The 21,883-nt window shown below is 47.1% G+C and overlaps 1 protein-coding gene and 1 non-coding gene across 2 annotated transcripts in view; both read right to left on the bottom strand.

The window, feature by feature from the left end:
* Positions 1 to 213: 213 nt before the first annotated feature.
* Positions 214 to 21,883, bottom strand: part of Enthd1 (ENTH domain containing 1) — a 119,882-nt gene continuing 98,212 nt past the window's right edge. Inside the window, exon 7 of the mRNA XM_021183595.2 lies at positions 214 to 1,355. Coding sequence (XP_021039254.1) covers positions 766 to 1,355 — 590 coding nt within the window. The 3' untranslated portion in view covers positions 214 to 765. The remainder of the gene's footprint in view (positions 1,356 to 21,883) is intronic.
* Positions 6,428 to 6,564, bottom strand: LOC115029487 (small nucleolar RNA SNORA17). The gene has a single exon (XR_003835061.1). It is a non-coding gene; the product is annotated as a small nucleolar RNA SNORA17 (small nucleolar RNA).

The following is a 21,883-nucleotide window of genomic DNA, read 5'->3' as shown; positions in this document are numbered from 1 at the left end:
CAAACAAACAAACAAACACTTCTGTACTGGATCCAGCATGTACCTGGGTGGGAAGCGCTGGTCTGTAATACTCAAACTAGGTCATGCTTGTCTAAGAGCAAAGATGACATTTTTGTTTGAAAAGTTGTTTTAATGAATTTTAAAATTACACAGTAAGTTGAGAAGATCAAATTTATTTATGAAAGACAAGAAAAAAAAAGAAATGCACCGGAACTTTCTGGAAATCGAAATAAAAAACACGCAATTGTCATCCTACCTGCCTCAGCCTCACTCCTGACCCTGTGGCAGCTGAGGAGACTTCAGGCCCTTGATTTGTGGGGCTTCAATTTGAAAGGCTAGAGATCAGGCAGAAGCCTGTTGGCAGCTCCACATCAGCCCTGGGGAGGGGGAGGTGCTGGGGGTGGGGAGCCAGGGTCTTTCCTGGTTCACTTGCTCACCCAAAAGCCCTCCAACAGCTATTTGCACTTTAGAGTCTCCCCAAGACCTGCACTAAGGCTTACTTCACTAGGGATAAAGTTCAGAAATGTAAAGAATGACAGAAATACCCTTCAGTTTCAAAGGGACCAATAGCTACACCTAAAATGATCAAAAGTGACTTCTTAGAAAAATCTAGCCCCACATGGCTTTGTCAGTTTGAAAGGCGGTGCTAATGAACTTGACAATGAAACATTAAGTCATTGCCTTCTTGTCTCCACAGCAACAGCAAGGAACCCCCTAGGTCTGTGGGCAGCAGAACCATGGGGCTCCAGCAAAATGGCTAGGTGACTAGATAGGGTCTGGGCTCCCCCTGGGAGACTGGGGGTCCTGCAGGGTCTCACTGACTGTTGGGCTGCTGCCACTCAGGTTGCCTAGGTGGTTGTTGATGACACCAAGTTCCTGGATCACCAGGCTCAGGTCATGATGGAGCTGAACTACAGCACTCTTCACCTCACCTAGCAGAGTGCGGATGGCCCGGGACTCCGAGTCCCTGGACAAGCCTGCGCTTTCCTGAAAGCGAAAGCTCGCCTGGGGCAGCCCCGGAAAGGGTGCTCTAGTTAGGGTGGAAAATGCTCCCCGGCCGCTGCTGAAGCTGTAACTTGGCTCCTTCATGGTTGAATCGGAGTTATCTGGAAGAGTGGGGCACTCCTCATCATCTGAAGATGCTGTGCTCGTGGGAGCAAAGGGGTGACGGACCCTGACTGCCTCGTTTTGGTCTGTGAAGGGGTCAGAAGGTGACTGTGGCTGGGGCAGAGTCCAGAAGGAAGAGCTGGCCATAACCGGGATAAAGCACCGGGCTGACTTCTCTGGATGGGCCAAGTCAGGAGGCGATATAGACAGAGTAGAAAAGGAAGATGTGACCTCTGAGGTGGCGGAGACTAAAATATAATGGAGAGAGAGATGAATGTAACATATACAAGAGTAAAAGCTACAACAACTGTGCTGTGTAAACACCTACCTGGAAGGGCTCAACCCAGCTCGAATTTTAAGAGTTAAAAATTCATAAACCTGAAAACCCAAAGCAGGAAACCGAGACAAATTTAGAGATGTCTTATATCTGCCAATAATGCCACAGAAATGAACCTAAAATAGAATGATCAATATTCATCTTGACTTCAAACCCTGCCCAGCATATTTTTACACTACTGTAGACCTTGTCCGCGAGAGGAAGGTGTTAAGTCTTCCCCACGGCCTGCCGGAGCTTGCTGTAGGCATCTGAAGCAGAAAGGCAGAGAGAGCCCTAACGGGGGCCTTTCATCTTTTTCTCCATACAGATATTATTATAACAAACTCCAGCAACTCCAGTGAGCTTCGTGAATCTTTTCCTCTCTGTGGTTAGATACAATAAAGACTAAGTTCAACCCGGCTCTGGCACCGAGCTGGGTAGCTCACCGTTACCACTCTTCTCATCAAAGATCTTTGAGCAGCATGAAAAACCACTCTGGGCCTGTTTCATAAAAATTAAAGGCTTGAGAACAACTTAATCTTCTTTCAGGCAAAAACCATATCAAATGTCTTCTCCGATCTACCTCACCCTGTTTTCCCAAACCATACTGAGTATGTTCCTTAAGACAGCAGATGCTGGGGCCGGACGGCTCAGTGGTTATGAGCGCTTGTTGCTCTTGCAAAGACCTAAGTTTGGTTCCTGTTACCCACAAGGCAGCTCGCAGCCATCATTGATTTTGGTTCCAGGGCATCTGACCCCATCTTCTGACTTCTGGTTGGTACCCAACCAGGCACATATGTACATACATGTAGGCCAAACACCTACACAAATAAAATATATCCTTCTTTTAAAAAAGCAGGTAAAAACAGGGCTTTGCGGCCATGTGAGACTGCGCACTGCTCACTGCTCACTATACCTCCCATTAGTTAACTATGTCCATTAGCACATTTAGAATGAAGAGAAATCTACAGTTTTTTCTTTTACTGGGTCTCATGTACAGAAGGCTGGCCTCAAACTCACTAAGGAGTAGAGGATGACCTTGAACCCCCGATCCTCTCGCCTCTGTTTCTCAAGTGTTGGGGTTACAGGCATGTCATAACACTAGGTTCATGTGGCGCCTGAGAATCGAACTCAGAGCTTTGTGCATGTTAGCCAACCACTCTACCCACTGAGCTACATCCCCAGCCCTCAAGCATCTTACCCAAGTGTTTCCCAAACATTTTTGGATACAGGACCTTTCTTTCCTTCCTCTCAGAATACGGACTTGGATTTATTTTTGGATATGTGGTACAAATTGGTGGAATCTAGCCCTCAGGTGTCTGCGATTCACTCTGAACTTGCTACTTTAAAGATTTACTCGGCCAGGCGCACAGCAGGGAAGCTGAAGCCTGCCACTCAGCACTGGGGGGCGGGGGGGGGCGACTTTGCTTTGTTGGTAGATTTCACTACATATTCATGTCTCTTTAGAACTAAACTAGAACTCATAAAAAACCGGCCAGGGCAGGTGGCCACTCTCTATTTTTCGCTTCTAAGCTCTTCAAGGCCCATCTCCAGTTCTCAGGGAAAGTTCCAATCACAAAACTTGTTTTTGGATGCCAAGAGTATTCTCGGCTGGTGAGGCCCCAGGGATGACCGGGAAGCAGGGACTACGCATGCTCAAGGCCAGCAGCGCTCATGGGAGAATCTGGGTCAGGCTAATCCAAGCCGCTCTGCTCTGTTCTGGGCTGGGAAGGGTGGTGCCATGCTAGTGGGCATGTGGGTGACGAAGGCCTCGCTGCGGCCCTGGACTCCTGTGTTCACGTGCTTTGTGCTGGATCGCAGCTGTCATCTGCCACATCCTTCACCTCCTGGGCTGGCTCTCTGCTCTCCAGCTTTCGTGTCCCCTTCTCTCTTGTTTTGCTCTCATTTGGGGATAGTGCGGTGCAATCACCAGCAGGCCCACGGCAAGGCGGCCCAAGAGGCAAAACGCTGGAATCTTCATGTCTGAAAGTGCTCTGTTCTACCTTCAGGCTTAGTGGCAGTTTGTGGAAAGAATTTTAGACAGAAAATCTTTTCTTGTGGACTTAAAAACTTTGTCTCTCTCTCTGTGTCTGTGTGTCTCTCTGTGTGTATACGTGAGTGTGTGAGTGTAAGTCGGAGGACTATCTAGGGCATTGTTGGTTCTCACCTTTCCATCTTGTTTGAGGCAGGGTCTTTTGTTCACAGCCCTGTGCAGCAGACCAGCTGGCCTGTGAGATTCTGGGGATTCTTTCCCCATCTTTACGCTGGAGCACAGGGATTACGGAGCTCACTGCCATGTGTGGTTTATGTGAGTTCGGTGAATGCAAACTCAGGTCTCCACAAGAGCACGGCAATTGGTGGACCACTAACTCTCGAAGGCCATCTTCCACTGTCTTCTTGTTTGATCTTCCACTGTCTTCCTATTTCTAGTGAATGATAAGCCATAGTCATTCTGCTCGTTTTGAACAAGGTTTATTTTCATTTTCTGTGTATGGGTGTTTGTATGTATGTATGTATGTATGTGAGGTTAGAAGAAAGCACTGATTCCCCTAGGACTGGAGTTACAGACGGTTGTGAGCCACTATGTGGGTGCTGGGAATTGAACCCAAGTCCTCTGGAAGAGCAGTCGGCACTCTTGACTTCTAGACCGCCACTCCAGACCTGCTGTTCTAATTCTTATTCATGGCACAGAGCCTGCTGCATCTCTGAGGTATTAGTAAATTTCCTCTTCGTCCTCAGCACACTGGAATCCTCAATGCTGCGCACTGAAGCAAGGCAGTTTTCATTGACTGAGGTCAAGCGAAAGTGAGTTTTAATCAGGCAACTCATTTCCTTCAGATTCAAATGTTTTCTGAAGGCTTCCATCAGTGACTGCTCTCTCTCTCTCTCTCTCTCTCTCTCTCTCTCTCTCTGAACCTCTGGTTTGCATGTTAGAGCAGCTGGACTATCTTCCAACTCTTCGCTTTCTGCTGTGCCCAGCGTGTGTGCACACATTCACTCGTGAAGTGCAGGTAAACACCTGTGCCCCTGCAGTCGTGGGGAGGTCAGAGGACACTCTTGGCTGGGGGGTCCCCTCCTTCCACTGTGATGCAGAGCTTATTGTTGACCACTGTGTTCAGGCTAGCTGGTCTGTGAGCTTGCCAGGGTTATTCTTCTCCATCTCCCAAGTCAACGCAGACACAGCGGGAGGGATCACAGACGTGAGCTGTCACATCCCTGTTCTGGGATCTGGATTCTGCACCTCAAGCTTCAGCAGCTCTTTATCTACTGAGCCACCTTTCCAGACTGCTTTTTTTTTTTTGCAACTTTTTATTGGTTCTTTGTGTAATTCACGTCATGCACCCCAATCCCACTCATCTCTCCCTCCCCTTATACCTGCCCTCCACCTTTGCAACCTCCCCCCAACAGAAAAAAAAAATCTCGTTGTGGGAGCTGTAGCGTCACAGTGTGTCTCACAGTACACCCTTTGTCTATCCTTCCTTGTTTGCAAATGTGCATTGCAGTGACTCCTTGGTCTCTGGCTTCTGCTACTCTTATCAATACAGAAACCTCACCGGGACTCCTCTTGGAGATCCTGCTGTTGCCCTGTGTCATGGAGATCCTGTAATTTTGGATCTGTACGACTGGCCCTTTCATGAACTCCAGCAGTTCATCAATGGGGTAGATGTTGGGGTGGGTCAACTCAAAGCCCTGGTTCTGGGCCTTGAAAGGTATCTGAGTTGGTCAGCCTGCCAGATCTACTGCTCTAACGTCCTCGGAGCTGGCTCACCAGTAACCCACCCCACCCCCAATAACCAGGGCCAGCTTTGTACCCTGTTGCCCAGGCAAGGTGCAGGGCCCACTCTCCCAAGTGTTGCAGTTGGTGAGGGACATGGCGAGTTCTCCCACTCTCATGACCCCAGGGCCGACTCTCCTGCCTGCCATAGACGGTGAGGGCAAAGAGAAGGGAGGAGGGCATCTCTCCTTCATTCACACCACTGCCCAGCAGACAAGAGGTGGAGTCAGCTCTCTAGCATTCAAGTCTTTGGAGGCCTGCTCACGTGCAACCGCCACACCCAGGGCCAGGTCTCCTGTTCTTCCTATGTGAGGTGCAGGGCTTGCTCTCCCACTCTGATGACCTTGGTGCCAGATCTCCTGCTTGCTGTAGGTGTCAAGGGACGAGACAGGGGTATATCTTCCTCTCCCATGTCACTTCATGGCAAACAAGTGGCGGGCCAGCTTTGCTCACACCCTTGAGGTCAGCTCTCCTGCACCCCTGCCACCAGGGTCAGCTCTACTGTGTTGCCCAGGCCAGGTGCAGGGCCCACTCTCCCAAGTGCTGCAGCTGATGGGGGCAGGGCCAGCTCTCCTGCTCTCGTGACTCCGGGGCTAGGTTTCCTGCCTGCTGTAGGTGGTGAGGGGCAAGGGAGACGGAGGGTATCTTGTGCTCATCCGTGTCACCACACAGTCGATGAATGGTAGGAGCACCTCGGTCACACTTGTATCCTTGGAGCAGGCTCATCTGCAACTTCCACAGTGAGCAACTTCCTGCTCTCCCGAGTACTGTAGCTGGCTAGGAGCAGGGCCAGCTCTCCCACTATGCCCAGGTGAGGGGTGAGACCAGTTCTGTATATTTCTCAACAACTCACTATCAACAACTCACTGGGCAGCAGCCCAGGCCAGGGATGTCTGCCCAGCCTTTGGTGGTAACAGACCCCTGCGGCTGCAGGGCCAGACAGACCCAGACATGGACCCCGGTGGCAGCCCAGGGCAGGACCCCACCATGGTCCCAGGTGGCTACTCACATCAGGCTGCTCCTCACTACCTTCAGGTCTCCAGCTCTGCCTCTTCATTGTGCCCACACACTTCTTTCTTCATTTCTCTATCATTTATTTGTTCCTCTTAGTGGTGCTCAGGATCTCTGAGTGACTGGGTTGTCTCGGGAGCGCTATGCCCCATATGTGCATTATGGTGCTAGCTGGGGTCATCTTGGGCATGGCCTACCCTCCCTCCCCCAGCCTGCACAGCATCAGACTGGTAGTCACCCGATGTTCTCAGGTCAGAACCCTGAACTGAGACATAGCTTCTCTCCTCTTTGCTACCTACTCATGTGACACATCATTCGACCCAGCAGCCACACATGCAAGGCCTCTAGGGGCAGGCCAGCTCTCCTTTTCAAATATTATTAATAGTATGCATGCACGTGTGTGGAGGGCAGGGCACCTTTGTGGAGTCAGCTCTCTCCTTCAACCTTTAGGTTGGCTTATTCCGGAAGTGTCTTTACTGCCAGTCTTCTTCCTGTTTCTTCTTCCCCTTTCTCTCTCTTTGCCCTGCTTCCTTGAGGTTTTGTTAGCCTGAGTGTCCTTCTGATGAATTTCTTGTTTCTGCAGGATTTTATAGAGGTTTTTTGTTGTTGTTCTCAGAAATTTTCAAAATTGCTTGTTCTTGTCTCAGGGACACATTGTATCATTATATATATATATATATATATATATATATATATATATATATATATTCAATCAATCTTTGGCAGATTTTTTTTGTCTTGTTTTGTTTTTGTTTTTTTGAGACAGGGTTTCTCTATGTAGTCCTGGCTATCCTGGAACTCACTGCTGCCCTGGCTGTCATGATATGAGCCTCCTCCACAGAACTCCACTGCTCTGCACCTTCCTCACCACCAGAGCTGAATCCTTGGAAACCATGAGCCAAAATAAATCTTTTTCAACCCCCCACCCCCACCCCCCGATAAGATGTTCCTGGCAGATCTGTGGCAATGGCAACACAACAACCACCAATTCAAGGACTTACTAATATTAATTAAAAGAATTACTAATATAAATTCCATATGAGCCATGCATTCCAGGGGAAATGGCAGGCTTCCTGACATTCAGGGAGCATGTGACTCCCTGGCAAGGAGGTCACACATCCAATGGCAGAAAGACATGTCCTTGATGAAATTTGGCGATCCTGGGACCTGGAACATATTTACGGAGTACTAAGAAACTATTTCAGAATTTGACAACAAGAGCATAAGGCCAGCGGTGTGGATGACTACAAGGAGACAGAGTCTCTGAACACAGGCAGTGCCATGTGGACATGTGAGCTCACAGAGGCTGCGGCAACATGGACAGACCAGTGCAAGCCAAGTCAGGCCAAATGCAGTGTGGAGGTGGAGGTGGGCAGAAAGCCCTAAGGAAGCCTAGGGGCTAACGGCAACCCCTTCCTGCTGGGAGAGGGAGGGCCAGCTTTCTCCAAGAGAGGAGCCCCTAACTAGAGTTCCAGGAGCATCACACAACCATCTAGCACGAGTGGCCTTGATGGAGGTGGGTAGGGAAGAACACAAAGTTGGGTGGGAAAGAAAGGAGGGCTGAGTGTGGATATGGAAAAAGAAAAAAGAAAAAAAAAGAAAATGGGAGAATTTGAGCTTGCTCTGTTTAGGAAAAAGGCCCTCAGAGAAAAGCTCTAAGGAGCCTAGAGGAAAACCAAATACAGTAGTCAACTATTCATGAGGAGCTATCCCCAAACAAGGACACATGTATGTGCACACATGTGAGGCTGCTAAGACCCCACAGTGGTTCTTTTTTTCTTTTTTTTTTTCTTTTTACTTTTTTTTTTTTTTTTTTTTTTTTTTTTGGTTTTTCGAGACAGGGTTTCTCTGTGCAATCCAGGCTATCCTGGAACTCATTCTGTAGACCAGGATGGCCTTGAACTCAGAAATCTGCCTGCTTCTGCCTCCCAAGTGCTGGGATTAAAGGCGTGCACCAGCACTGCCCGGCCCCATGGGTCCAGACTCCTTCCAGGTCACATATCAGATGTCCTGCACACCAGATATTTACATTATGATTCATAACAATAGGGAAATTACAGTTATGAAGTAGCAACGAGATAATGTTATGGTTGAGGGCCCACACAACATGCAGAGCTGCATGAAAGGGTCGCAGCGTTAGGAAGACCGAGAGCCATGTCTCGGTTCTTAACTTTGTGTTCCTGTGAGCCACACCCAGGGACTTGTCTGAGTGTGGTTCTTTCCCAGCTCCAGGTGTCTGTGACTAGGAACCAGTGCATCCTCCTCTAGCCACCTCCCTGTGGCTTTTGTGCCACCACTGAGTGACAGCCAGTGCTGGGCTCCAGCTCTGCTCTGCAGGCTCTGTGCCTGTGAAAAGCCACTCAGCGCTAATTGCCGCACACCAGCTCCCTTTTGTTTCCAAACACTTTGCAGCTGCATCGCACCCTTCAATCTGCTCCTGGGGCTCCCCTCCTCTGCCCCTTCTCTGCACCCTTCAATCTGCTCCTGGGGCTCCCCTCCGCTGTCCCTTCTCTGGCTCTCCACAGAAGCGACGTGGGCATCCTGTTAGCATCCATCCTCTTTGTGTAGCGAATATTGCAATAAGATACAGTAAGTGGCTGTGTTTTAAAAGCTGGTCGTGTGATACACACAGGCCAGTTGTCAGCTGCTCCAAGACAGCACTGACGAATTCATTCCAAATGCCGATGTGTTATCTTTAACCATTTATACTATAAATGCAGAAGACTTGCTAATTAAGAGACAATAGCTTTCCATTTAAATGGCATTTAGAACTGTGCTGCAAAGATGAAAAAAATGTATATTTCCAGGGATAATCGGATGCTGCACAAGCATACAAGTGTTTATCTGGAGCAGCAGGCCCTGAATGCCCAGACAGATTCCCCTTTCATTCCTGAATTCATCTCTTTCAGTGTTTCTGATGGTGTACAGTGACTTCCAAGTGAATAATACATACAAGCTAAAGCACTGTCACCCCCTCCCTTAAGAGATGTAACATTCTATGTGTTTGCAAAGGATTTATCTGTGCTCTTAAAAGCAGGAACAACTAGAATGTCCACTGACTTATCAATGGGTCAGTAGCCTGTCACCTGCAAAATGGAATACCATCTTGTCATGAAGAAGGATGGACTGTTGCACGCTACAACCCTCAAAGTATGCTGAGAGAACGTAGCTGACAGGGCCTCATAGGGGATGGTGGTTGGTGGTGTCCAGAAAAGGCAGCATACAGGCATAGAGAGGTTTGGTAAGGCCAGTAGCTGGGGAAAGATTAGAAAGCATGCTCACCGGCACAGGGCTTTCTGAGGCAAGGAAAGTGTTCTGGAATGTGGGCAGCTGCACAACTCTGGGAAGATATAACATGCACTAAAATATATGCCTACATGTGTCATGCATGCATTAGCGCATGTGTCATTTTCTGAGTCAGGGTCTCTCACTGAACCTGCAGCTCACCAATCAGCCTCAGCTGGCAGGCCAGGGAGCCCTGGAGATCCTTCTGTCTCTGTTGCCCCAGTGCTGAGATTACAGGTGAAGGCTGCCATACCTGGCTTTTTACACTGATGCTGGGGATTTGAACTCTGGTCCTTCCGCTTGTGCGGCAGGCAGGCAGGCAGGTGTTCTTACCCACCGAACCATCTCCCCAGCCCCACACTTCCTCACTTTTTAAAGGGAATGTTTTTGTTTTTGTTTTTTTCTGGCTCTGAAGGCTTTTACAGTTCAGAGTCTGCTGTGCCTGTTTGGTTATCTCACTAGCAGAGGTGAACCCACTGAGAACTGCACAGAACTAACTGTTGAGTAAAGACAGGAACACTCTGAGGCCAGAGCACACAGCACTGCTGTCCCGCATCAGTGCAGCTGTGTACCTCTAGAGACTATGCAGCAGGCAGCTGTGACTTGAGAGCAGGGGGTGAACAGGTCACTCCCTGTCTGTTTAGGGTGATAAGGAAACATAATGACAGAAAACAGTACGCTGTCTGAGCTACAGAGAGTAACAAAATCAAAGCTAGGGGAGGCAGTGGGCTGCCCAGGGGTCCCTCTTCAGGACCAAGGGTCATAAGGAGCTGATGCTCAGAAGACTACTGAGGTGTGCAGGTGGTGCCTCCACCTACACACAATCACCGAGACAGGCATGTGCAAGTGCGTTTGAATTTGCTCAATTTACTTCACTCCAAAGAGTAAGTGATGTCAGGCTAGGACCCTTCATATAAACACTTCGGAAAGTCAGAAGAGCTTCCTCATTCTCCATCAGCCCTAGTGTAGTCTTTGGACATGAGATGCCCACCCAGACTCATTTCCTGAATTTCTCCATGGCTGTGACCTTCAGCCACCTGGAACACGTGAATATTCAGAACTGCCCTGCTCACAAGTCTGGGTCCTCAGATTGCCTTACTTCTCGCTCCCATCCAACCCTCTCATCACCCTTCAGCATTCACAGGAGCCCCACTGAGGCTGCAGAACCAGTGGCCCCTCTGTGCTTTCCCCCACTATCCAGTCTCCTTTCTCCTCAGATTTCCAACGCTCACCACTCCCACACTCCGCCCCTGTGCTTCCTGCCTCATCTGCTAACTTGCATTCCTTTGCTGTAAGGACAAGATGTCGAGAACACTGTGGTCTCCAGCGCTGTGTGGCCTGGGTGGCAGTTACTGTCCTTTACTGCCACAGTAGCACAAAAGCTCCTGAAGCCTGTCTGTAGGGCAATCGGGCTGCATGCCAGGCACTTTCTTCCCCAGCGCAGGCTGTGGCCAGAGGCGCTCTTCTGCTGGCCTCTCCTGACCCTGTGAGAGTGAATTCTCCATCTCTCTCATCCTGCACCCAGGCTGCAATTCCTAGAGACCTGAGCTCTGTGAAGCAGAGGGCATGGGTGTCTGCTCCTATAGGACCAGTGTTCCCTCAGCTTCTTCTGCCAAGAGGCACTCTTCATGTCTCTAACCACGCCAAACCCTCTTCTAGGCTCTGCAGAAGTCTTCGGTTACTTTATTGCTGCTGTGACCCACTCAAGAGAGGAAGGGTTTTAGCTCCCTTGTCAAAGATCAAGTGACCATAGGTGTGTGGGTTAATCTCTGGAAAAAAGACAGCATTTTCAACAAATGGTGCTGGCACAACTAGCGGTTATCATGTAGAAGAATGCGAATTGATCCATTCCTATCTCCTTGTACTAAGGTCAAATCTAAGTGGATTAAGGAACTCCACATAAAACCAGAGACACTGAAACTTATAGAGGAGAAAGTAGGAAAAGCCTCGCAGATATAGGTACAGGGGAAAAATTCCTGAATAGAACAGCAATGGCTTGTGCTGTGAGATCAAGAATCAACAAATGGGACCTCATAAAGTTGCAAAGCTTCTGCAAGGCAAAAGACACTGTCAATAAGACAAAAAGACCACCAACAGATTGGGAAAGGATCTTTACCTATCCTAAATCAGATAGGGGACTAATATCCAATATATATAAAGAACTCAAGAAGGTGGACTCCAGAAAATCAAATAACCCCATTAAAAATGGGGCTCAGAGCTGAATAAAGAATTCTCACCAGAGGAATACCGAATGGCTGAGAAGCACCTGAAAAAATGTTCAACATCCTTAATCATCAGGGAAATGCAAATCAAAACAACCCTGAGATTCCACCTCACACCAGTCAGAATGGCTAAGATCAAAAATTCAGGTGACAGCATATGCTGGCGAGGATGTGGAGAAAGAGGAACACTCCTCCATTGTTGGTGGGATTGCAAGCTTGTACAACCACTCTGGAAATCAGTCTGGCGGTTCCTCAGAAAATTGGACATAGTACTACCGGAGGATCCCACAATACCTCTCCTGGGCATATATCCAGAAGATGTTCCAATCGGTAAGAAGGACACATGCTCCACTATGTTCATAGCAGCCTTATTTATAATAGCCAGAAGCTGGAAAGAACCCAGATGCTCCTCAACAGAGGAATGGATACAGAAAATGTGGTATATTTAAACAATGGAGTACTACTCAGCTATTAAAAAGAATGAATTTATGAAATTCCTAGGCAAATGGATGGACCTGTAGGGCATCATCCTGAGTGAGGTAACCCAATCACAAAGGAACTCACAAAATATGTACTCACTGATAAGTGAATATTAGCCCAGAAACTTAGGATACCCAAGATATAAGATACAATTTGCTAAACGCATGAAACTCAAGAAGAACAAAGACCAAAGTGTGGACACTTTGCCCCTTCTTAGAATTGGGAACAAAACACCCATGGAAGGAGTTACAGAGACAAAGTTTGGAGCTGTGACGAAAGGATGGACCATCTAGAGACTGCCATATCTGGGGATCCATCCCATAATCAGCTTCCAAACGCTGACACCATTGCATACACCAGCAAGATTTTGCTGAAAGGACCCAGATAGAGCTGTCTCTTGTGAGACTATACCGGGGCCTAGCAAACACAGAAGTGATGCTCACAGTCAGCTATTGGATGGATCACAGGGTCCCCAATGGAGGAGCTAGAGAAAGTACCCAAGGAGCTAAAGGGATCTGCAATTCTATAGGTGGAACAACAATATGAACTAACCAGTACCCCCCTGGAGCTCGTGTCTCTAGCAGCATATGAATCAGAAAATGGCCTAGTCGGCCATTGGTGGAAAGAGAGGCCCATTGGTCGTGCAAACTTTATATGCTTCAGTTCAGGGGAACGACAAGGCCAAGAAGTAGGAGTTGGGGGGGGGAGTGGGTAGGGGAGTGTGTGTGGGACTTTTGGGATAGCATTGGAAATGTAAATGAAATAAATACCCAATTAAAAAAAAAAAGAGAGGCAGGGTTACTTTGGACCACAGTTCAGTAGCACATTGTGGTGGGGAGACCATGAGGCCAGGAGCACAAGGCAGCTGACCACATTGTATACCTAGTCAGGAAGCAGAGAGCATTGGATGCTGGTGCTCTGCTCTGTTCAGTCCAGGCTCTAAGCCCCTGAAATGCTGCAGCCCACAGCAGGGTGAGTCTTTCCACTTCAATTAACCTGATCTATAAAGTCCCTCATAGCCCAGAGGTCTGTCTCCTGGGTAATTCTAGATCCTGTCAAGTTGCCACCACAGGTGCCCCCACCCCTATCCCCATGCCTCATTACCCCCATCTCCCTATTCCTCCACCTCCTGGCAAGAAGGAACTAAGGCTGGAACTTAGGAAGCAGGCTATATAGAGGCTTTCAGCGTCAAAACAGCAAGCAGACCCCAGGGGAACAGCCTCTTGCCTGCACAAAGACACTTCTGTTTCTTTCTGGGCTCTGGACCCAGGTCTAACTTCCAGGAACATGCCTCACTGGGACCCCTGGCTACCTCCCTGCACCTCCTCCTCGCAGTCTTTAGTTGCTCTGCACTAGAATTACTGTGAGTTCTAGTCGGAACTAGAATTACTAAGTGGTTAGGAGCTGTCAGAGTGGGTGTTGGGAACCAAGCTTAGGTCCTCAGTAACAGTAGTACGGGCGCCTAACTGCTGCGCCATCTCTCTAGCCCTCAAGTTCAAACTGCTTAACTACCCTTCACTCTCCTGTCCCTCTGGCCTAATGCACCAGTGTCCCTTTCTATATTTCTGTGACCTTGCACCATTTCTGCTATCTAAGCTGCTTTTAGCTGACTTACGAACACTAACACCTGCTGTGTACAGGTGCTGTGCCTGGAGCTGGTGGCGCAGCCACACACTGGACAGGCAGGGGTGCTACTTAGATTCTAGCTGGGGAGGAGTGTACCCAATGAGTCTATAAGTAGCTGATGTTTAGTAAGAGCAACCGAAGGCATTATGGGAGACAGAGGGGAGATCATGAGCCGGAGCATCTAAATCCCAAGGGCACATGTTTGGGATGCTCTTGGAAGGATAGACAGGGGTGGCTGGGGCAGTGGTGGGCAGGTGAACGCCAACGAGAGGGAACTGCATCAGAGGATGAAACAAGAAGTATCTGACAAGAGAACACAGGCTGCTGAGAGGCAGAAACCTGGCTGCTCAGGGCTTGGAAGGCAATTTGTTCTTTTTGTGAAAAATGTGGTAATCAATCCACAGCTGAATGGCTGCTTCCTGGGGACTGAGCTGGAGCTTTCCAGAATCTCTGTGCTCAGTTACATCTCGGTACCATTCCACAGTGAGAATGGCTTTTTCTAGGAGGAAGGTATTGTGAGGGCTAGTTTTATGTCAACTTGACACAAGCTGGAGTTATCTGAAAGCAGGGACCCTCTATTGAGAAAATGCCTCTGTACAATCTGACTGTCAGGCATCTTCTCAATTAGTGATTCCTAGGGGAGGACCCAGCCCACTGTGGGTGGTGCCAGCCCTGGGCTGGTGGTCCTGGGTTCTATAAAAAAGCATGCTGAGCAAGCCATGGGGAGCAAAACCATTAAGAAACACGCAAAACCATTAAGAAACACTCCTATATGGCTTCTGCATCAGCTCTTGCCTCCAGGCTCCTGCCCTGACTTCCAACTGTGATGCATATGGTTACCTGGAAGTGTAAGATGAAATACACCCTTTCATTCCCAAGCTGCTTTTGGTCATGGTGCTCCATTACAGAGACAGAAACCCCAACGACGACAGGTGTGTATCGTCTGAGTAGGCAAGAGAAGGACGCCAACAGAGAGATTCTGAGGGTGAGGAGCTGGCTGCCGGGCGTGCAGCTCTAAACACATGTGCATCTGAGCAGCAGGAACAGAGACTGCACATCTGAGTATCAAGTCCCCCACAGAAGGCGTGGCTTTTATGAACTCCATGTAGCAGAGCCATTATTATCTGCCCCACAGAGAGGCCGAGTGTCTCACTCAGTTACTATACTGTGAGAGGCAGGGAAACTGGGATCATAAACCCAGACGGTCTGGCTCTAGAGTCAGCGCTGTCACGGAAATGCTTCCAGCCTATTAGGAGCCCTCTTTAGGTCTCCTGGTGAGGTTTAAAGGGTTTGGTTTAGTCTCCAGTCTCCCCAGCACTGAGAAATCTGCCATCGTTCTTTATATCAAATTCAGTGTCTCTTCTGTCAGGGCTCTCTGGGCTGTTGAGATGGCTCAGTGGGTAAGGTACCTGCAGCCACGCCCGATGAGTTGAGTCCTATCCCTGGGACCCACACGGTGCAAAAGGAGAATTCTGCAGTCTGTCCTCTGACCTCCATAACTGAGCTGTGGCACATCCACACAACCACATCCATGATAGATAGATAGATAGACAGACATACAGACAGATACAATAACTTGAAAGAAGTAACCAACACAAACATAATTTAATGCTAACTTAGTAACAGAGATATTTTAACAATTTGCAGTAAGTGTAAAATTTATCAATGTCACATAAATATATTATCTATCTCTCCATCTATCATCTACCTACCCATCTTTCTCCTCTTTTAACAAAATTGGAAAAAGAAATTAAGGTCCAAATTAATTTTTAAAGAAATCAAATATAGATTATAACTAAGAGTCAGGGAAGAAACGGAGCAGGCAGATTGAGTTCCACTGCGGCACTGCAGGACAGATTAACTCTGCTGCTATTCAGCTGGTCATCCTGACTGACGGCCAGGGCCTCCCACCCAGGGCCTGCACTCCAACAGCTGTAAACGCTTCACACTATAAAATCAATGCTCCTGTCCCTCACATTTCATGCATTATGGTATCTTGCTTCATGATGTGTCTTGAATGGTTCTGCTTTGGCCTCTTTACATACATGCTTTCTGTTTCCAATGGAGAGTAGTGTAAGAGCCAACTGGTCAACTTCTAAGCTGCCTTCTACCCACAAAAGCCTTCTGGGGCTGCACTTAGTCAGCAGAGCAACACCCAGACAGACGGCATCTTGGCCAGTGATGCTGACTGGATTGGGTAGAGCACCTGCCCATTTGCTCAGGCCCTCAGCTGCTCTCAGAAACAGTACATAGTTTTCAGGGCAGGGGCTGCTTTACTCTTTCTGCGACATGGTCTCATGTACCCCAGGATAGCCTCTACTAAGTAGCTGAGGAGGATCTTGAACTTCTGACCTCTCCGTACCTCCCCAGGGCTGGGATTATCGGTGAGTGCCCCATGCCTGGTTTATGCAGGGTTCAGGATGGAACCCAGGGCTTCCTATATCCTACCAACTGGGTCACACCCCAGCCCTCAATGTAAGATTTTTTAAAGTGCTACTAATGCAAATGATACTGTTCCTTTGCTTTTTGTTATTTTTAAAAATACTGTGTGTGTGTGTGTGTACGCACACTCGCACCCAAAGAGGCCAAAAGATGACATTGGGTGCTCTGGAGCTAGAGTCACAGGCATCTGGGAACTACCCAATAAGAGTTCTGGAAAGGAAACTTTGGCCCTCTGCAAGGGAAGTGCAGAATTTAACTATAAAGCCATCTCTCCAGTCCCTTTAATTCTAACTTCTAACTGTCCACAGTTGGTGAACAGTAATACGATTTCCATTTTGTCTGGAGATAGACCCCTGTTCTATTGCTCAGGCAGGCCCTGAGCAGCACCTGGCTGTCATTTATTTTACATGGTGACCTTCTGTCCTTTCGGGGGGGTATGTGTGTGTGAATTTTCTACATAAAGAATCATATTGTCATTGGACAAAGGCAATGCTCTCTTTTCCTTTCCAGTATTCATGCCCTCTATCTCTTCTTATGGCCTACTTGCCGCACCAAGCCCTCTCACACACCACTGAATAAAAGTGGTGCCGGAACACACACAGCCTCCTTCTGAAGCAGTCAGAACAGCACTGGCTCTTTCATCATTAATTATGTCTGCAGCCCAGATTTTAAATACGCTTCTTATCAGCTTTGAGGGAAGTTCCTTTTTATTCCTAATTTGCTTACATTTTTTATAATCATAATTGAATGTACAATTGTATCAATTCTCTACACGAATCAAGACAATTATATCATTTTAAATCTTATTCTATTAATGTGGTGAATTGCCCAGATTCATTTTCAAACGTCAAGGCAATGCCACAGCTCTAAGAAGAAGCCCCTGGGTCATGGCACATCGGCACTTTTCAGGCTTGGTGGACTCCATTTGCTAACACCTTAAGAATTTCTGCATCTGATGTTAATCTATGTCGTTCTCTAATTTACTTTTCTTGCATTGTTTGTTGGACCTGGGTAGCAGATTAGCCATCTTCATGAAGCGATGGGTGATGCTCTGTCAGTGTTCAGGAAGGACAGGTGCAAGACTGATGCTCCTCCTTCCTTAGAGGTTGCCAGGAAACTACATGGGACTGAGTCACTGTTTCTAAGACGTTTCTGGAAACATACTCAGAAATATATATATATATATATATATATATATATATATATATATATATATATATATGTATACACACACACACACACATATATATATGTGTGTGTGTGTATTTGTGTCTATATGCATTTCCCTAATATATAAGTGCCTTTAACATAGGCATACATATGCATATATTATAACACACACCTTTCATATGGAAACATACACGCACATGCACATGAAGCTCTCATTTATCTATGACTTGATAAATAAAAAGGTCATCTCAGGTCAGTTTCTGCATTTACCAGCTTATCCATCTCAACTGAGGAGCCACACCCATTGATAATATAATACTCTATTATAATCCCTTGAAGTTGGTATTTATAGGATCTTCTCTATCACCCCTCCTCACACCCCACTCCCCATGGCTGGGGATTAAACCTGGGGCTCAAGCAGGCCAAGCACATGCCCTACCACTGAGCTACATCCTCACTCCCCGTTCCTGTCTTTCTTATTATCAATCATTGTTGGGCGTATTTCCTCATTTAACCTTCAGTTTCTTCTTTGTCTCATAGGTAACATTTAGGGTTCTTCTGAGAATTTTATTATCACTTCTAACTTAATCTCATTGTACCTGGAGAACATACACTTCAAGGTTTGGGTTTTTAAAAGTTATTGCTAGATTTTACGTTTGTGTGTGTGAGGGTGCGCTTGAGTGTGGGTACCTATGCACTAGAGTGTGTATTTACAAGGAGGCCAGAGGCTGACGTGGGGTGTCTTTATCCTTCCTCACTTGCATTGTTTGTTGGACCTGGGTAGCAGAGCCAGGACACTTTGCTGAATTTGCCAACTCACTAGTCTAGCTAGGCATTTTGTCCAGGGGACTGCCATCTTACCTCCCTAGCCTGGGACCTAAGGGCCTGGCATGCCCCGCTCTGTGTGGTTGCTGGAGATAAAATTCAGGTCCTTGGGCTCCCACAGCAGACATCACATTACGGTTTAGGCTGTCATCAGCTCCACTAATTTATTCCATTTGTTTGATTTTTATCCTTCTTTCTTTAAAAAATATTTATTTATTATGTATACAGCGTTCTGCCTTCATATATGCCTGCAGGCCAGAAGAGGGCATCGGATCCCATTACGGATGGTTGTGAGCCACCATGTGGGTGCTGGAAACTGAACTCAGGACCTCTGGAAGAGCAGCTGGTGCTCTTAACTGCTGAGCCGTCTCTCCAGTCCTTTTCTTTCTTTTGTATTAAATATAGCTTTAGTATTCTAAATTAATTTTCTTTCTTTCTTCTTTCTCTTTAGTGCTGGGGATAGAACCTGGGGCTTTCTGCACCCTTGGCAAGTGCTCTCTCCTGGGCTAGAGCCCCAGTGCTTAGTTTTATAAGACAAGGTCTTGCTGTATTCCCAGGCTGACCTTTCTACTCTCTGTCCTTTGGCCTCTCTCTCTGCCTCTGCTGGGTTACAGGTTTGGACCACCACACCCAGAACCACATTTTCCCCTTTCCTTTTTTTTTTTTTTTTTTAAGACTTACTATTCTAAACAATGTGTTTAAGTATGCCTGTGTGTGAGTGTGTGTGAGTGTGTGCACATGGGCGAGGGCACTCATGGAGACCAGAGAGAAGTTAAGACTACCGGAGCTGTGAGCCACCGATGTGGCTGCTGAAACCACAGTCAGACCCCTGCTGAGCCACCTTGCCAGCCTACACTCTCTGTTTTCAAAATGTGATTAAATACATGTTTACCCTCCTATGAGTCAGGGTTAATACTGCAGTGTTCTGTGTAAACGTGGACTTCATTAATGGTGCAATCTCACGAACTCCATCTTCTCTAGGCTGTGATGGTACATTATTTCTCTATGTGTTTTAAACACAAAAATACAGAATTATATTTTTGCATGTATATTTTCTACATGTTCTTTTTAGACGAGAAGAAAAATATCAGCTATTCATCATTTCCAAGACATCATTTTTGTAGATTCAAGTTATAGTATAGTTTCCTGTTTGTGTAAATTTTTTCTCAAATTTTTATAGATTTTTTTATAGATTTCTTGATTATGAGTTAAGTTTCTGTCTTTGAACACTTTTTTTCATTTATTTAAATTTTTTTTTAGATATGGAATTTCTGACTGGTAGGTTTTGTCTTCTGACCTGTGAGCTGGCCTCTTGCTGTTTCTCAGAGCTCCTGACGGAAGCTGAGGCAGAGTCCATACCGCCAGCGTCCACACCGCCAGCGTCCACACCGCCAGCGTCCACACATGATTTTTGTATGAACACAACTCTTTCTCTCACTGCTTTTAAACCTTGCCCGTGGGATCCATGTGTCTAGTGATGACAGTCTTGGGCATAGCTTTCTTTGTATTTATTCTGTTTGAACATTTTCAGTCTGGGAGCTTATTCTAGCCACACATTTAGGAGGCTGGGCCCAGGATCTCTTCACATAATGTTTCTGCCTTCTCTACTTTCTTTGTCTTCTGGGACTTCTGTCACATCAGCGTCCGACTGCCTGTAAGCTCCTGCAAGGCTGTCTCCCTCTACTTATTTACCTCCCATTTTCCAGACTGGGTAATTCCTGCTGATGTATCTTCAAATTCAGTTAGTTTTCCCTCCTTCATTTGCAGTCTACCGCTAAAGCCATCCAGTGAGTTGGTCATTTCAATTTGTTTCCATCTCTGCTCCGTTCAGTTTTTATAGTGTTGTCTTCTGAGACTGTCCTCTCTGTGCATCCATTTCGACACTTTAAAGTCCTGGAATACAATGTTTCCTTGTTTGTTGCTACAGTGCCCTGCTGTGTCAGCAAGGCTACCTTCACACTCACTATGTGCTCTAGACTAGCCTTGAACTCACTATCCTCTCGACCTAGCCTCATGAGTGCTGCATAGCCAACATGTATTCCCCAGCATGCCAGGATACTTTCTTGAATACAGTTTTAATGGCTGCCTCATGAACTCATCTGCTAATCCCAGTATCTCTGTCATCACTGCCAACTTCTAGAAACTTCTTCCATGTCTTCCTTATGGCTCACATTTTCCTATTTCTTCAAATGTCTGGAATTTATTTATTTATTTATTTATTTATTTATGTGTGTGTATGTGTGTTGGCGCATGCATGCGTGCGCGTTCGTGCATGTGGATGCGGTGTCTGTGGAGTATAAAAGAGATCACTGGACCCCTTGCAGCTGGAGCTACAGGCTGCTGTGAGGTACCCAATGGAGCTGCTGGACACTGACCTTAGGCCCTCTGTAAGAGTACCACATTCTCTTAAGCACCAAGCCAACCCTCCAGCTCCATGCCAGGCATTAAAAACACTGAAGTATATGTTTGTTGAGCCTCTTGGTTCTATGACAGCCCTCCAGAGACTACTTTCATTCCTGTAGGCAGATAACTTGCCTGACTCTTCAAACGGTCGCCACAAAGTGGACAGAAGCTAAAGGCTTTCTTTCCTTTCTTTTGGTTTCCCACAGGGCTTGGAGGGTACTCTGTACAGTGTACCAAGGGGTACACTGCAGTCCCACTGTGAGTTTAGTTAGTAATTAGCCACAGATTTGGGCAGAGTTTATACACAGTTTATGGGTTCAGCCATCTCAGTCTTCCCTAAGATTTCCTTCACACCACACTAATGCTCTGTTCACTGAATTCTCCCCTGTTGCTCTACCAGAGATTTCATACACATGGTCTAAGCTGCATGTGGCCGCATATAGCTGAGGACATGCATGAATCCAGTCCAATTAAAGATCATGAATTTACTTAACATATGAGAGTTCTGTGAGTTTTCCTGGTGTGTTGGGGCACATTGTGTGAAGGTGTGAAGGCTCTGTGTACTCGATTGTTAGTTCTGTACTGGCAGAGAGCTAAATGCTGGCAGGATCTTGGTATTGTTATTCTGTGGCCCATCACTGGTCTCATATTTTATATATATTTATTCTTCCTCACATAAAGGACTAAGGGCCACCAGGCAGTGGTGGTGCACGCCTTTAATCCCAGCACTCGGGAGGCAGAGGCAGGCGGGTTTCTGAGTTCAAGGCCAGCTTGGCTTACAAAGTGAGTTCCAGGACAGCCAGGGCTACACAGAGAAACCCTGTCTCAAAAAACCAAAAAAAAAAAAAAGAAGAACTAAGGGCCAATAGCTGGGCAGAAAGTAGAGGCTGGATCCTCTGGGCAGAGAGAGTGATGCTAGAAGAAACAAGACATGGGAGATTCCAAGGACAGACCAGGGAGGGGCTGAGAGGCAGAGCTGTCCACACGGCAGGACGTAGTGCCAAGATTAGTCCGGTTAGAGTATCTGGGAGACTGCCCTAGCTGAAAGGCCTATGTTTATAAATACTAAAAAGCCTCTGTGTCATTATATTGCTGATGGCTCCTGCCTTGGTTCTTGTGTGTAAACTTTGTAGGTAACAGTGTTGTGTGACAGTATCAAAGGCTGGGCGTGCCTGCCAGACCACATGGAGTAGCATATACTCAGGGGCTTCATTTCAGGAC

The sequence above is a fragment of the Mus caroli genome, unplaced genomic scaffold (genome assembly GCF_978045245.1).
Source record: "Mus caroli unplaced genomic scaffold, Mus_caroli_1 scaffold_16, whole genome shotgun sequence".
In the NCBI taxonomy this organism is placed as follows: domain Eukaryota; kingdom Metazoa; phylum Chordata; class Mammalia; order Rodentia; family Muridae; genus Mus; species Mus caroli.
Note: the sequence above shows the minus strand (reverse complement) of the source record. Positions and strands in the feature narration are given on the sequence as shown.